The sequence below is a fragment of the Uranotaenia lowii genome, chromosome 2 (assembly GCF_029784155.1).
Source record: "Uranotaenia lowii strain MFRU-FL chromosome 2, ASM2978415v1, whole genome shotgun sequence".
Lineage (NCBI taxonomy): Eukaryota > Metazoa > Arthropoda > Insecta > Diptera > Culicidae > Uranotaenia > Uranotaenia lowii.
This window is the reverse complement of record NC_073692.1, coordinates 25,619,144-25,633,888: the sequence shown is the minus strand read 5'-3', so window position 1 is coordinate 25,633,888 and position 14,745 is coordinate 25,619,144. Positions and strand designations below refer to the sequence as shown.

Sequence of the window (14,745 nt, the reverse complement as noted above, 5' to 3'; positions counted from 1 at the left end):
ATACGCCATCGGTTAGGGAGATAAACATTTAGCCTAGATCGAGGAATAGGATCGATGGACAACATAAAAAAATTGGTATCTCAAGTCTATGCGTTGCATACACTTTGGCGTCAAACATTTACTACGTCAAACTTCCCAAAAATGTTTACTATCAACTTTCTAGTATAAATTAAGGCGCTTTTAAAACCCGGAACAGTCCCAAGGAACCATTCAAACATTACATAACGCTTTAAGGGACCAGGGGGTATAGCAGCTGGTTACGCTTTGTGAATTTTGCTTAGAAATTCTGAAACGAATTTGTTGCGTAGGGGAGAAGGGGGGTCGAAAATGCTCGAAAATTGTGTTACGTAATATTTGAACAGTCCCCAAAAGAAACTCATTGTCAGCCTTTCAAATCTGCGCATCTTAAGCCACTCGGTCTTTTTCGCCGGGGCAAGTACAATTTCAAATGAATATCAGGAACAACATTCCAAATCATATTATCTATACTTCAAAAATGACAAAAATGACACGGAAATGTCACAAAACTGACAAAAATTACAAAAATAACAAAAATAACAAAAATTACAAAAATTACAAAAATTACAAAAATTACAAAAATTACAAAAATTACAAAAATTACAAAAATTACGAAAATTACAAAAATTACAAAAATTACAAAAATTACAAAAATTACAAAAATTACAAAAATTACAAAAATTACAAAAATTAAAAAAATAACAAAAATTACAAAAATTACAAAAATTACAAAAATTACAAAAATTACAAAAATTACAAAAATTACAAAAATTACAAAAATTACAAAAATTACAAAAATTACAAAAATTACAAAAATTACAAAAATTACAAAAATTACAAAAATTACAAAAATTACAAAAATTACAAAAATTACAAAAATTACAAAAATTACAAAAATTACAAAAATTACAAAAATTACAAAAATTACAAAAATTACAAAAATGACCAAAATTACAAAAATTACAAAAATTACAAAAATTAAAAAACTTACAAAAATTACAAAAATTACAAAAATTACAAAAACTACAAAAATTACAAAAATTACAAAAATTACAAAAATTACAAAAATTACAAAAATTACAAAAATTACAAAAATTACAAAAATTACAAAAATTACAAAAATTACAAAAATTACAAAAATTACAAAAATTACAAAAATTACAAAAATTACAAAAATTACAAAAATTACAAAAATTACAAAAATTACAAAAATTACAGAAATTACAAAAATTACAAAAATTACAAAAATTACAAAAATTACAAAAATTACAAAAATTACAACAATTACAACAATTACAAAAATGACAAAACTTACAAAAATTACAAAAATTACAAAAATTACAAAAATTACAAAAATTACAAAAATTACAAAAATTACAAAAATTACAAAAATTACAAAAATTACAAAAATTACAAAAATTAAAAAAATTAAAAAATTAAAAAAATTACAAAAATTACAAAAATTACAAAAATTACAAAAATTACAAAAATTACAAAAATTACAAAAATTACAAAAATTACAAAAATTACAAAAATTACAAAAATTACAAAAATTACAAAAATTACAAAAATTACAAAAATTACAAAAATTACAAAAAATTACAAAAATTACAAAAATTACAAAAATACAAAAATTACAAAAATTACAAAAATGACAAAAATGACAAAAATTACAAAAATTACAAAAATTTCAAAAATTACAAAAATTACAAAAATTACAAAAATTACAAAAATTACAAAAATTACAAAAATTACAAAAATTATAAAAATTACAGAAATTACAAAAATTACAAAAAAAAAACAAAAATTACAAAAATTACAAAAATTATTAAAAATACAAAATATACAAAAATTACAAATATTATTGAATTACAAAAAATTACAAAAAAATACAGCAAAATTGCAAAAATTACAAAATATCCAAAAATCACAAAAATTACAAAAATTACAAAAATTACGAAAAATTCAAAAAATTACAAAAATTACAAAAATAACAAAAATGTCAAAAATGACAAAAATGACAAAAATGACAAAAATGACAAAAATGACAAAAATGACAAAAATGACAAAAATGACAAAAATGACAAAAATGACAAAAATGACAAAAATGACAAAAATGACAAAAATGACAAAAATGACAAAAATGACAAAAATGACAAAAATGACAAAAATGACAAAAATGACAAAAATGACAAAAATGACAAAAATGACAAAAATGACAAAAATGACAAAAATGACAGAAATGACAGAAATGACAAAAATGACAAAAATGACAAAAATGACAAAAATGACAAAAATGACAAAAATGACAAAAAATGACAAAAATGACAAAAATGACAAAAATGACAAAAATGACAAAAATGACAAAAATGACAAAAATGACAAAAATGACAAAAATGACAAAAATGACAAAAATGACAAAAATGACAAAAATGACAAAAATGACAAAAATGACAAAAATGACAAAAATGACAAAAATGACAAAAATGACAAAAATGACAAAAATGACAAAAATGACAAAAATGACAAAAATGACAAAAATGACAAAAATGACAAAAATGACAAAAATGACAAAAATGACAAAAATGACAAAAATGACAAAAATGACAAAAATGACAAAAATGACAAAAATGACAAAAATGACAAAAATGACAAAAATGACAAAAATGACAAAAATGACAAAAATGACAAAAATGACAAAAATGACAAAAATGACAAAAATGACAAAAATGACAAAAATGACAAAAATGACAAAAATGACAAAAATGACAAAAATGACAAAAATGACAAAAATGACAAAAATGACAAAAATGACAAAAATGACAAAAATGACAAAAATGACAAAAATGACAAAAATGACAAAAATGACAAAAATGACAAAAATGACAAAAATGACAAAAACGACAAAAATGACAAAAATGACAAAAACGACAAAAATGACAAAAATGACAAAAATGTTAAAAAACTGACTCAAACATGACACAAAAATGACACAAAATGACACAAAAATGACACAAATATAACACAAAATTGACACAAATATGATACAAACACAAAATGACACAAGAATGGACACTTCAATCTTGTGAACTTTATAACTTGCATAGTCGTAAAAGAAATATTCAGATTTAAATTTAAAACTTAAAGTTAACAACTGGACTACTGGAAAGGGCATTTGTCCGAATAAACAAGCAAAAGGAGTTTCCATTTCTCAAAAATCAAGTTCGATCAATCGAAAGTTTGCAAAAACCATCCTAAACATGTCGAAATGCTCAATGCTTAGGTCCGAAATCAATCAAACTAACGCGTGGTCATCCAAATCAACTTTCTAATTTTTGGCGGCGGCGTCGATCGCAAATCAGTATCCTGTCGAACCCGTTTCCGTCCATCCAATTCAATCCAATCCAATCCAATCACCGGGCTGATAGTTGATATATGGTCCAAAAGTGTGGAGTAAAAAGTGACTTAAAACAACCAACTATCCAACAAAACTTAATGTCCCTGCTCTGCTCGGATCTCTCCTATCATCAACACTCTAGCTTGCTCACCTTGCTCTATTTGGGGGTCACAAAAACTTCAGTTGGTGAATCAATCTTTTTTTTTTCGGGCATGAAATTTGATCCAATCAAACAACAATCCTGATGGGACGAATCAACACCAACTCATCGCCTTCATCGGGTTTCGCGGGATTTCTACCTGTCCCCAAAATGTGCAAATTCCGATTTAGGATCAATCCCATCTTAAGTTTTTTTTGTTTTCGTTGAAGTTAGTTAGGGAACCTGTCCCCCAATAATTGATCGCTGGTTTGCGGAAGGTTGGTACATCTTTCAAATTTTGCACTTCCCTCGGCCTCGAAGGCCACCAACGCGCATTTGGAACCCATATCATCGGTGGCTAATCTTCCGCTTCCTCCTTCGGTTTTGGATCTAGCACCGAAAGTATCCGCTATCCGCGATTAGTGAAAGCACTTTTTCGTGTTTGGGTCGACCAGCTCAACTTATCAGGTGTTTGGAATCGTGAGCTTTTGGAACCTTTAGCTGGCTTTTTTTGGATTCGGTTTTGTTGGAATCGATCATCTTTCTTCCGTCGCGACGGAGGGACTAATCTAGCGCGTCAAAAAGGTTATTTTTCATTTGTGATCGTTTATATTTTTTTCTCTATAGATTTTTGTTGATGGTTTTAGGGTGCCGCTTGTGAGGTTTTTGGCGAAAATCAATTAGTGCGATCATTACTACGGTCTAGTCTAGGGTGCAGATTTCTATTGAACTAGAGCGATCGTTTGAGTGCATGTCACCTAGGGTCTTCCTTGAAGACGTTTGTAAACCAAACCACTTAAAACATTTTTATGTAAAGAATTGCGCCTTTGGTTATGCAATTTAAAAAAAAATTATTCTCAAACACAAAAACGTGTTTGGAAACGCCACTGCTTTAAAAGTGAAGGTGAGGATTGTTAAAAAAATATCGTATGATTAATTGTCTGCAAGCGCAAACACCAAAAATCCAAAAAACATCGAAGAGTCGATCAGATTCCTCGAGCTCATATGTTAGGTTATGTTACGCGCCAGTCGGAATTCCTGGGGGAGGATCAACTTTGGCGGGTTACCAAGGTAGTTTTTAATGATATGGCGAACCGAAAGGCACTGGAGCCTCAACATAATGGTGGCATCTTGCTGCCACACCATGTAGAAATTTCTCGGCTTGCCTCAGCGCAAGGTGTGGGCTAGCCATCGCTTCCAAAAAGTGATTTTTTGGGACTTTGTTTTAACCTTTTTTTTATTGTTTCGAAGCAATAATGATCACGTTTCCAAAGGGGGTGATTGATGTGGGCCAATCATCGCCGCTACGAATCTCAACAAACCTCCGGAGCTCATTTGTTTTTTTTTCCGGGCTGTGGGTTTCATCTCCACAAACCTGTACCTTTACGAACATGTGTTTTGCTTGTTTTTGGGGGTGATCTAGGTCGTGGTCGGGTATAACAGGTTGATTGATTTGGACCGAGTCTGTCACGACGCAGCACGTGGATGCCTTCACTCATAAGTGAATTCCTAATGGATGTTTCAATTTTTAGTTCTAACCTTTGCACTTCTTTTTCTTTTCGCCACAGGTTCTCAACACAGCGAGGCGTACGACGACGAGTACAACACATCGGCCGATCTCGATTCATCTAGTCATAGGGAACAACTGCACGGCAGCAGCGGCGGCAGTATCCTGAACCTGAACAACAGCAGCGCTAACAACAACAACCACAGTAGCAGCAGCAATAACAGCAACAACACCAGTGCCGGAAGTGGTGCCGGAGGTGGCCCGGACGGAACCGTCGAATCCGGCGAGGAGGAAGAGGACGAGGAAGGTTACGACGCCCGGTGTGTGGTTTGCGATCGGCAGTGCCACGATATCGATCAGTGAGTAGTTGTATGGTTTATTTTTTTTTATCATTTTATTTATCCCTTCCTCTCCGGATGAAGCAAGTTACCTCTTCGTTTGTTTGCCGGGGACATGTCATTGATTTGAGGGGGCGTTTATTTGGAATTCGTGCGTTGGACAATCAAAAGTAATCGACAGGTTGATGATGAGGCCCCAGCCGGACACATTACTTATTTGGGCAGGTCATTAGACAATCACTCATCAAATTGACACCAGCCTGGGTTTTTTTTTATTTGTACAAATTGTTCCCCGGTTCCCAGCGAGCGATTGAAGGGTGGCTCTCTTGGATTCATATAATAACTCCGGAATGGATAAATTCTTGAACTATAATGCTTCATAAAAAAAACAGGGACAGGGAGCAAAGCTGCCAAGGCTTTTCACAACAACGAAGGAAACGCCGAATATCCATATCCTGATTGAAGGCATGAAAAAATTCCCCCCCCCCCCCCCACAAGGAGCAAGCCACGGAAAGTCAAGATCAGAATCAGGATGAAGGTCAGAATCATGATCAGGATCAGAGACAGTTTCTGATTCAGAATCAGTATCTGGATCAGGATAAGAATAACGTGATATGACCCCGATCTGGATTTTATCTTTATATGGATCGATAGAAATTGGGATATAAATAAGAATAATGACCTGGATCTGAATCTGAATCATGATAAGGGTCAGAATCAGCAAAAAGCTTGCAGTCAGGAGTTGGATGAAAATCAAATTAAGGGTCTGGATAAAGATCTGGATCTGTACCAGGATCTGAGTCAATATCAAGAATAGGATCTAGATCTGAATCTTTATTATTTAGGTTCATTTTCATCATAATCAGATCAGGATCATGGTCAGAGATATACTTCAACCGATATACACCACTTAACGATAAAACGGGAGACGCAAATAGCGCTATCTGGTGACAGGACAATGTAATTTTTTAGAAGCTTTATCAGAGGTGCCAGGTGTCCTAATTTTCTGTTTTTTTTTTTAAATTTTGGACCTTAAGCCTCTTGGGTTCATTTATCCCTTACACACAGTCCTATACATACCGCAGTCCTGATTTTCGAAATACCGTCCTGATTTTTGAATAACTCTCGAATAAAAAAAAATCTTCAAAATGTTCTGCATTGTCCTGATTATTAGAAAAATCATCTCAATGAGAATCGAATTGGTAGTTAACCCTATGTTCCATTACATTTTTAAATGAAGATAATAATTACTGAGTTAGGGAAATAATAACATTATAATTCGAATTACAAAACTGAAAAGGTTTTAAGCCGTTATCTTCAGTCTTATAAAAGCTATAGCCCTCGAAATTGAAATTTTTTTTTGAAATAGTTGATTTATTTCGTTATGATTTTGCAAATTTCTTCCAAACATCGTTCAATAGGTGCTGAAAAATGTTTGTGGTTGTTTGAAACTAAATTATTTGCTAGAATTCCCAAATTTGAAAAAATAATAGCAATTTTCCAAAAACTACTTTTTTAATTTTTTTTAAACTTATAGTACCTAGTTTTTGAAAAGAAAAAAAAAAATTTCAACTTTGTTTTAGTCTCTATCCAATCCTAAATTCACACTAGCCTTTCGGAATTTTCAAGGTTATGGTTCATTACTACACATCTTCCAAGCTATTCGAAAGACTTATGTCTGGAGATTCTCAAATCTACATCCAAGTTTGATAAAATCACAATCATAATGAATACGTATATGGAAATTATAGAAAAAAATTGGTTAGTCAAATATGTTTAGTTACATTCAAATGCATCATTGCATGTTTTTCACAGAATTTTATTTCATACCAACTCTTAGAAAATTTTTTTTATTATCTAGTTTTTGATGCCTCTAACCAACATACACCTTTTAAATATTCATATATTATGGTTCACAAAAGACCAAGCCTAATAAATAGATACTATTTTCATTAATTGATGATGTAACGTTTTTATGGTCGGAAGGAAGATGAACTTTTCGATGGCAAGGTCCAGAGCGAAATGTTGGCTTTCGCGCCAAATTCAGTGAGCAATTTGCCAACAATCCTTTACTTGTCCGGCTGCTAGCGGGAAGTCGTGGGTCAGCAGCATGCTCTTGATGCTCATAACAAAACTTCTCACGAAAACTTCTTCAAAACAACAGGGCATATTGTGATCAACCTTTTTTAAGTTTCTAAATCTCCATAGTCAAAAATAGGAACAAAAGTTCTTATTTGTATAATTGACATCCCTGATTAATTCGTGTCCGGAATCAGGGGTGCCAGGTGCTTTAGTCAAAAATCAGGACACCGCGAAGAAAAAAATCAGGATTTTTCAGGACACTTCTGAATTCATGGAAATAATATGCAGTTTCGCTCAGATTTCATAAACAAAGGCAAACAGAGGTGCTGTAAACGCTATAATTTATGATACAGACGTGAACAGCTTCTTGGCTCGCCTGCAGTTAACACCAAAAACACTATTTAGGGGCCGTTCAGATACCACGTGGACAGAAAAATGAGATTTTTGACCCCCTCCCCCCCCCTCCGTGGACAAGCGTGGACATTTGGCAAACCCCTACCCCCCTCCACGGATGTCCACGTGGACAGAATTGATATTGCTTTTTTTCTAAATCTGACAGATAGAAATCACCACTTTTTGCCTTTTTGTTATTGAAATGGCTGATTTTAAAAAAAAAAGGAATTAATCAGTTCCCGATATAAAATAATTTTATAATTTTTAAATTTCTAAACTATTCTATTTATAACTTGCTTATTGTTCAAACTTAAACTGGAAAGCTTTGAAAGGTTTGAAAGGTTTTGATTTAAACATCTTAATTTTTTTTCACTTTTAGAAAATATTTTGAAGGTAAGTTTGTCCACGTGGACATGACCCAAACCCCTACCCCCCTCTCCGTGGACAAGCGTGGACATTTTCATACTCCCCTGCCCCCCCCCCCCCCTAAGTTGTCCACGTGGTATGTGGACGGCCCCTTACATATCATCTGAACCGACGATTACCACCGGTTAATCAAGTTTAACTATCTTTCTTTACTGATTTATTCGAAGTTCTCATTGTTAACTACAAATTTGATTATAATTGAGATGTTTGTTTAGAAATTCAGGACAATTCAGGACATTTTTAAGAAAAAAAATCAAAAATCAGGACTACTCCAGAGTTAAAAAAAAAAAACAGAACGGTCTCTCGAAAATCAGAACAAATCCTGATAAATCTGGACACCTGGCACCTCTGTCCGGAATGCACGCTCAGGGCGAGTACAGCTTCGGGTGTGTTCTTATACCAACACACGGAATCGTCCATCTTGTGACAGGCAATTGTAATCGTAGGCATGGTAGGCGAACAATTGGCTGTCAAAAAGTGCTCCGTCTCCACCCCCACCTATAAGAAACTTTTGGTACCCCTTGCCTACTTTTCCTCAATATGCATCCACCCGTAGCTGTAGGCACTCTGTGCACGCTTTCACAAGTAGGGATGCCTGGTGATTTTTTAAATCACGAAAAACATGAAGAAAAAATCAGAATTTTTCAGTACACCACAAATCTTGCTAAAATTCCATAAATAAAGGCGAAATATAGGTACTGAAGATGCCTTTATTTTGTAAACTGAGGCGAGCCAGAATCTTGGATGGCCTCCAGTTTATATGGGAAATCACCATTCTAATAACATCTGAACTGAACATCACTATCGGTATAGCTACGTAATTACAGATTTGTTCGATATACTGATAATTTAACTTAAAATTCCGTTACAGTTAAGATATTTTGTTGAAAATCAGGACAATTAAGTACATTTAAAGACCATTTTTAAAAAAAATCAGGACAATTTAAAAATTAGGACGATCTTTCGAAAATTAGGACAAATCCTGATTTATCAGGACACCTGGCACCTCTTCCCAATATTCATCATTAGGAACTTGGGGAAGCGGCCATCGCTAACAAAACTAGACTGATCTGAAAGTCCCTTATGGCAAATTGGTTTTTGAGGGTTGAATGACCTTGGGAGATAAACTCATCTGAAAAAAAAAGAATGATTGTGACCAATGCCACGACCCATTTCAGGGTAATCTTCAAAACTGAAAGCCTTTCCCCGCTCAAGGAAAATAACCTGACGCGATTGCGCTGGTGCGCGTAAGTGGTTGCCCGCTTCGATGCAGACGAAGATGAATGTCAGGCGCTCCATCATCTGGTGCCATAGGTTGGTGCCCGAGGTAGGCTTAATCTTGCCCCTCACGCATTGATCGACAGATTTTAAATCAAATCGGACTGCGTTGCGAGTTGATCGATGCGTGTCAGACAGAATTGTAAACAAGAAGGAAGCGGGGGAATATAAATTCGGGTTCGATAGATCGATCTGCTTGGCTACCGCAGCAGCATCAGCAACGTCCAGTTGCACTTTTGCCGGAGTCGAAGATTTATGGATGCGTGTCTCTTGATGCGTGTGTCCAGTTGATGGTGGATGGCGGAGGCTTGGCTGGATGATCTGGGGCTCCTTTTAATGACTTGATTGAGAAGCCATGTCGGCGTTAGCGTTGGTAATTAGTACAAGAAAAGCCGGAGGCGACACCGCCACGCGTAGTGCAATAACGCACTTTGCACTAGGTTAAAGCAGTTGCGTCATCGATGTGTGTTGTCTGGTGTTTGGAGGATCTAATCCCAATCAGCTTTTCGATGATTCCTCGACTCAGCTTCGGATTGAGTTCTTAAGACACGAAAAACAAGGAGTCAAACTTTCAAATATTCGCGTAACAGAAGTGACGGCTGACAATCAAAAGCCTAGAAAATTAGTGCGTGTTTGTGGTCTACTAATCCTCCGACTAACATAAGCCTCAAAGTCTCAGCGGGTGTTTTGTGGTTGCGGATTGTGATTCGTCAAACCGCGCACAGTTCCATTTGTCATGTTCGCTAATTAATCGATCGAGCGAAAGGTTAGGGAGCTCCCGTTTCACCTGGGGAACGCTATGGGTATCAACTTACCCACAAATCTGTCACCTGACGAGACTTGACTTGTTTTTGAGCGACGAACCACCCCAACCCCATCATGAGTGTGTGTGTGGTAGATCCGTTTAGCAAAACATTGCGATCACACACGTCACTTCGCTGTTCATGATTTACTTTAGCGAATCAGTGAGTGGTTCTGGGAAATGACAGCTCCGGGGATTACGTCAAGACACGCTTTCTAACAAAGTGCCATTTGGTAGCCGTTATCCAGCTGGACATGGCCATCGGCCATCTGAACGTGCCATTAATCGTAATTAATACTTGAAAATCTATGCGCCCCATATCCGTGTCCTTTAATGACCGGGTGTTCCTCAACGGAACTAACCTAGGGCACGACGCGGTGGAAAACAACAATTAAAATACAACAACGTTGTTCTACACAAATTCCGCATAGACCATCAGTGTCTTCCACACAGAACGGATAGAAAAATTCTAAATTATTCATTCGGAACTGTGTCATTCCATCATCATCATCATTGTCATCACCGTTTCCGATCTTCCAGAGGGAAAGGGTGAACAGTGGACACTTACCAACAGTTATGACGAATCCAGCTGCCGCGTCCGACCCTCTACCTCATCACAACATTGGCGTCAAAATGGATAATCATCAATTATTCAGCCACTAAAATCAGTCTTGCTAATGCCGTTGCGTGACAGGAATCTGTTGGAATCTGAATAGTTGATTAGAAGTGAAGTACCCACAAGTGTGTGGTTTGTTCAGTAGCTAGCTACCCAAAGCTAGCACCATTCCGGTGGTTTTGATTTATTGTTGACTGTGGTTGTTGATAGTTAGTTTTTTCGGCCCCGGCAATCCACTATTGGACTATTATTGGAGGGTGCAGGCTCTTCTTCACACATTAGGGTAACATCAATTGCTGAACTTTACTGGAGCCCCCAAATACACTGGGGATATCAACGCTCCAAGGTAAACATATTTAGCGGTGTTTGCCTAACGATTTTCACCCACTTTATACAAACTTTCTATTAGGGTGGCCCAAACAGCGATGGATTTCCGATTTAAAAGTTTCTTATTGAGTAATTTTTATCTTTTCAACATTGATCCTTCTGTTGCCTATCCACAGGCGTTTAACACAGACTGACTTTTTAATGAACATTTTTGTTAACAATCGATACCCTATATTGAGGCACTCAGATAGTTCTAGATTTTAACCATTTTTGTCTTTCTTATAGAAAGTTATAGTAATCAGTCGATTTGGGAGATCATTAGTTATGGATCTTAGACATACTTTTACCTATCGAATCAGCTCGACAAGTTCGGAAGATGTTTGTGGATTTGTGTAAATATTAGTGTGAATATTCGTACCATAAAAAACGTGTTCATTTTGCTTGCTAGCAATATGTCGCAATCACTTATCAAGATGATCAAAAATTGGCGTAAAAGGCACGATAGACAATGGGCTCGCTTTATTGGTGTACAATTTCCCGTGAGTAAACGAGGGGACAAAATGACAATCATGGCAATTATTGACAAATCCAACAAAGCTGTCAAAATTGCGGCGTTTTTTTCCTTTGGTTTGTATTCCAGATCCAATTTTTGCCGAACCGGATAAAGAAAATGAATTGAATTGCATGGTACAACTCCGTACTTAAATGAGTCATTCATATAGACTTGATCCTCACATCGATGCGAAAGCGATTGTAAGTCCCGTCCTTCGCCCAACGCTATAATCGTCAGCAGCGTTGTCAAATCTACGGATTTCTTCGTAGATCTACGAATTTTAAGCACCTTTTCAGATCTACAGCTCGATGCTCGAAATTTACGGATTTTTAACATTTCCTACGGATTCGACGGATTAGTGGTTCTGCGGAAAACCGAAAATTCTACCTAACGACCAAAAAATGACCATCAGTATTCCGTTTTTCGTCAAACTTTAGGATTTGTGATGTTTGCAATCTGTCAATGCGATCGAAAGTACAGATTGCTCTGAGAACGACACGGGGACGTGGACGATGCACACCATCTCATCTTCTGATTTCTCACATGGCGTTCGTGCTCAGGAAGCTATTTCGTTCGTGGAAAGACATTTTCACTACAAAAAAGGTATATAATGCAGTTCCTTACTACTAATTTTTCATCACATTCACAAAAACCAGGCAAAATCAGGCTTATATATAAAAAAAATCAGAGAAATACTATGGGCAATCAGACTGAGCCTTGAAAAATCAGACAAATGCTGAAAAATTGGCACATTGGCATCTCTTTCTTAAAAGGCGCCACCAAATCCTCCGTAGTAGAGTTAAGAGAGCATTTGGGAAGCTTTTAGGAACGAGCGTACAATTAAAAGGGAATTTGCTCCTGATGTTATTTCTCAATAATTATTGAAAACAATTTTAATAAGAAGGTACTTGAAAGATAAACCGACGAAAAAACAATAAATTTTTTTACAAAATATTCCGAATAATGTGCATAAGAGCAGACATTTCAACAGCGAATCGAGCATTGTTTGATGATAGTTGGATTCAAGCATATTTCACTCAATTGCAAAATGTTCAATGAATTCTCAGTCTAGAGAATTCAATGATGTACAATTTAACAGATTTTACAAAATTAACAAAAAAGACACAATTGATAACAAAGAATAAATTGTAAAACATACCAAATTTACAAAATTATGAAAATCGACAAAACCGTTAAAGTTAACACAATCCTCAAAAATGATAAAATCGACCGATTTGACGAAATTGATAACATTTACATTACAAAATATTAAAATGAATTGATCAAACCGTCAAAAAAGACGAAATTGAATTATGTACCAATTGACAAAAAAACAAAAAATGATAAAATTTACAAATTTTACTATATTGACAACAATTACAAAATTGAATAATTCAAAAAAAAAAAAAAAAATGATAAAAAATGACAAATGGGTCAATTTGACAAAAACTTACATAATGGATACTAACATTGTCAAAAATTACAATAATAACAAAAATGACAAAAATGACAAAAATGACAAGAATGACAAGAATGACAAATATGACAAAAATGACAAAAATGACAAAAATGACAAAAATGACAAAAATGACAAAAATGACAAAAATGACAAAAATGACAAAAATGACAAAAATGACAAAAATGACAAAAATGACAAAAATGACAAAAATGACAAAAATGACAAAAATGACAAAAATGACAAAAATGACAAAAATGACAAAAATGACAAAAATGACAAAAATGACAAAAATGACAAAAATGACAAAAATGACAAAAATGACAAAAATGACAAAAATGACAAAAATGACAAAAATGACAAAAATGACAAAAATGACAAAAATGACAAAAATGACAAAAATGACAAAAATGACAAAAATGACAAAAATGACAAAAATGACAAAAATGACAAAAATGACAAAAATGACAAAAATGACAAAAATGACAAAAATGACAAAAATGACAAAAATGACAAAAATGACAAAAATGACAAAAATGACAAAAATGACAAAAATGACAAAAATGACAAAAATGACAAAAATGACAAAAATGACAAAAATGACAAAAATGACAAAAATGACAAAAATGCCAAAAATGCCAAAAATGACAAAAATGACATAAGTGAAAAATTCGACAAAAATGACATAATTGAAAAATATGACAAAAAATGTCAATAATGTTTTTTGTCAGTTTTTTCAGTTTCGTCATTGTTATCAATTTTATTGTTTTTCGATTTGGTGTTTTCAACAATTTTTTTGTATGTTGTCAATTTTGTCTATCTCTCATTTTTGTCAAATTTTTAGCTTTGGTTTTTTCGGTCGATGTCGTCATTTTCGTTAATTTTGTCAGTTTTGTCAATTTTGTTGATATGGTTTATTTGGGAAATTTTATGATTCATGTGAATTTTGTTATTTTTTATCTTATGTGGAAATTTTGTAAATTTTTCAAATTTTGTCAATTTCGTTTAAGATTTTTTTTTTAATTTTCAACTGTCATTTTTAACAAAAAATCATACAGATTACAAAAGTTAAAAATTAAAAATATAAAATTGATTAAATTGTCTTTAACAACTCTAAATTGGCAAAAATAACAAAAATGTGAACTTAACTAAATTGACAAAAATGCTTAAAAGAAGAAATTGAAATTATTGACAAAATTATTAAAATTGTCATGGTCATAAAAATATGAATAATCAATTGTTATTTCAACCGTATTTTTCTCCAGCGATTGTAAATTTACCGAATTATGCTTTCAATATTTTCGTTTGCTTTACTTCAGAGGTCAATCCGAATAAGTGTTTAATTAATTATTTGAAACACATTGTTGGGCATCTTTTTTAAAATTGTATTCTAAATTTTTATTTTTATGTTAC

At 33.8% G+C, this 14,745-nt stretch overlaps 1 protein-coding gene across 3 annotated transcripts in view; it reads left to right on the top strand.

The window, feature by feature from the left end:
* The window catches only part of LOC129745562 (transcription factor hamlet), a 339,108-nt gene that overhangs the window by 289,590 nt on the left and 34,773 nt on the right, over positions 1–14,745 (top strand). For all 3 annotated transcript variants that reach the window (XM_055738699.1, XM_055738701.1, XM_055738702.1), the window contains exon 6: positions 5,123–5,420. In XM_055738699.1, coding sequence (XP_055594674.1) covers positions 5,123–5,420 — 298 coding nt within the window. The remainder of the gene's footprint in view (positions 1–5,122; positions 5,421–14,745) is intronic.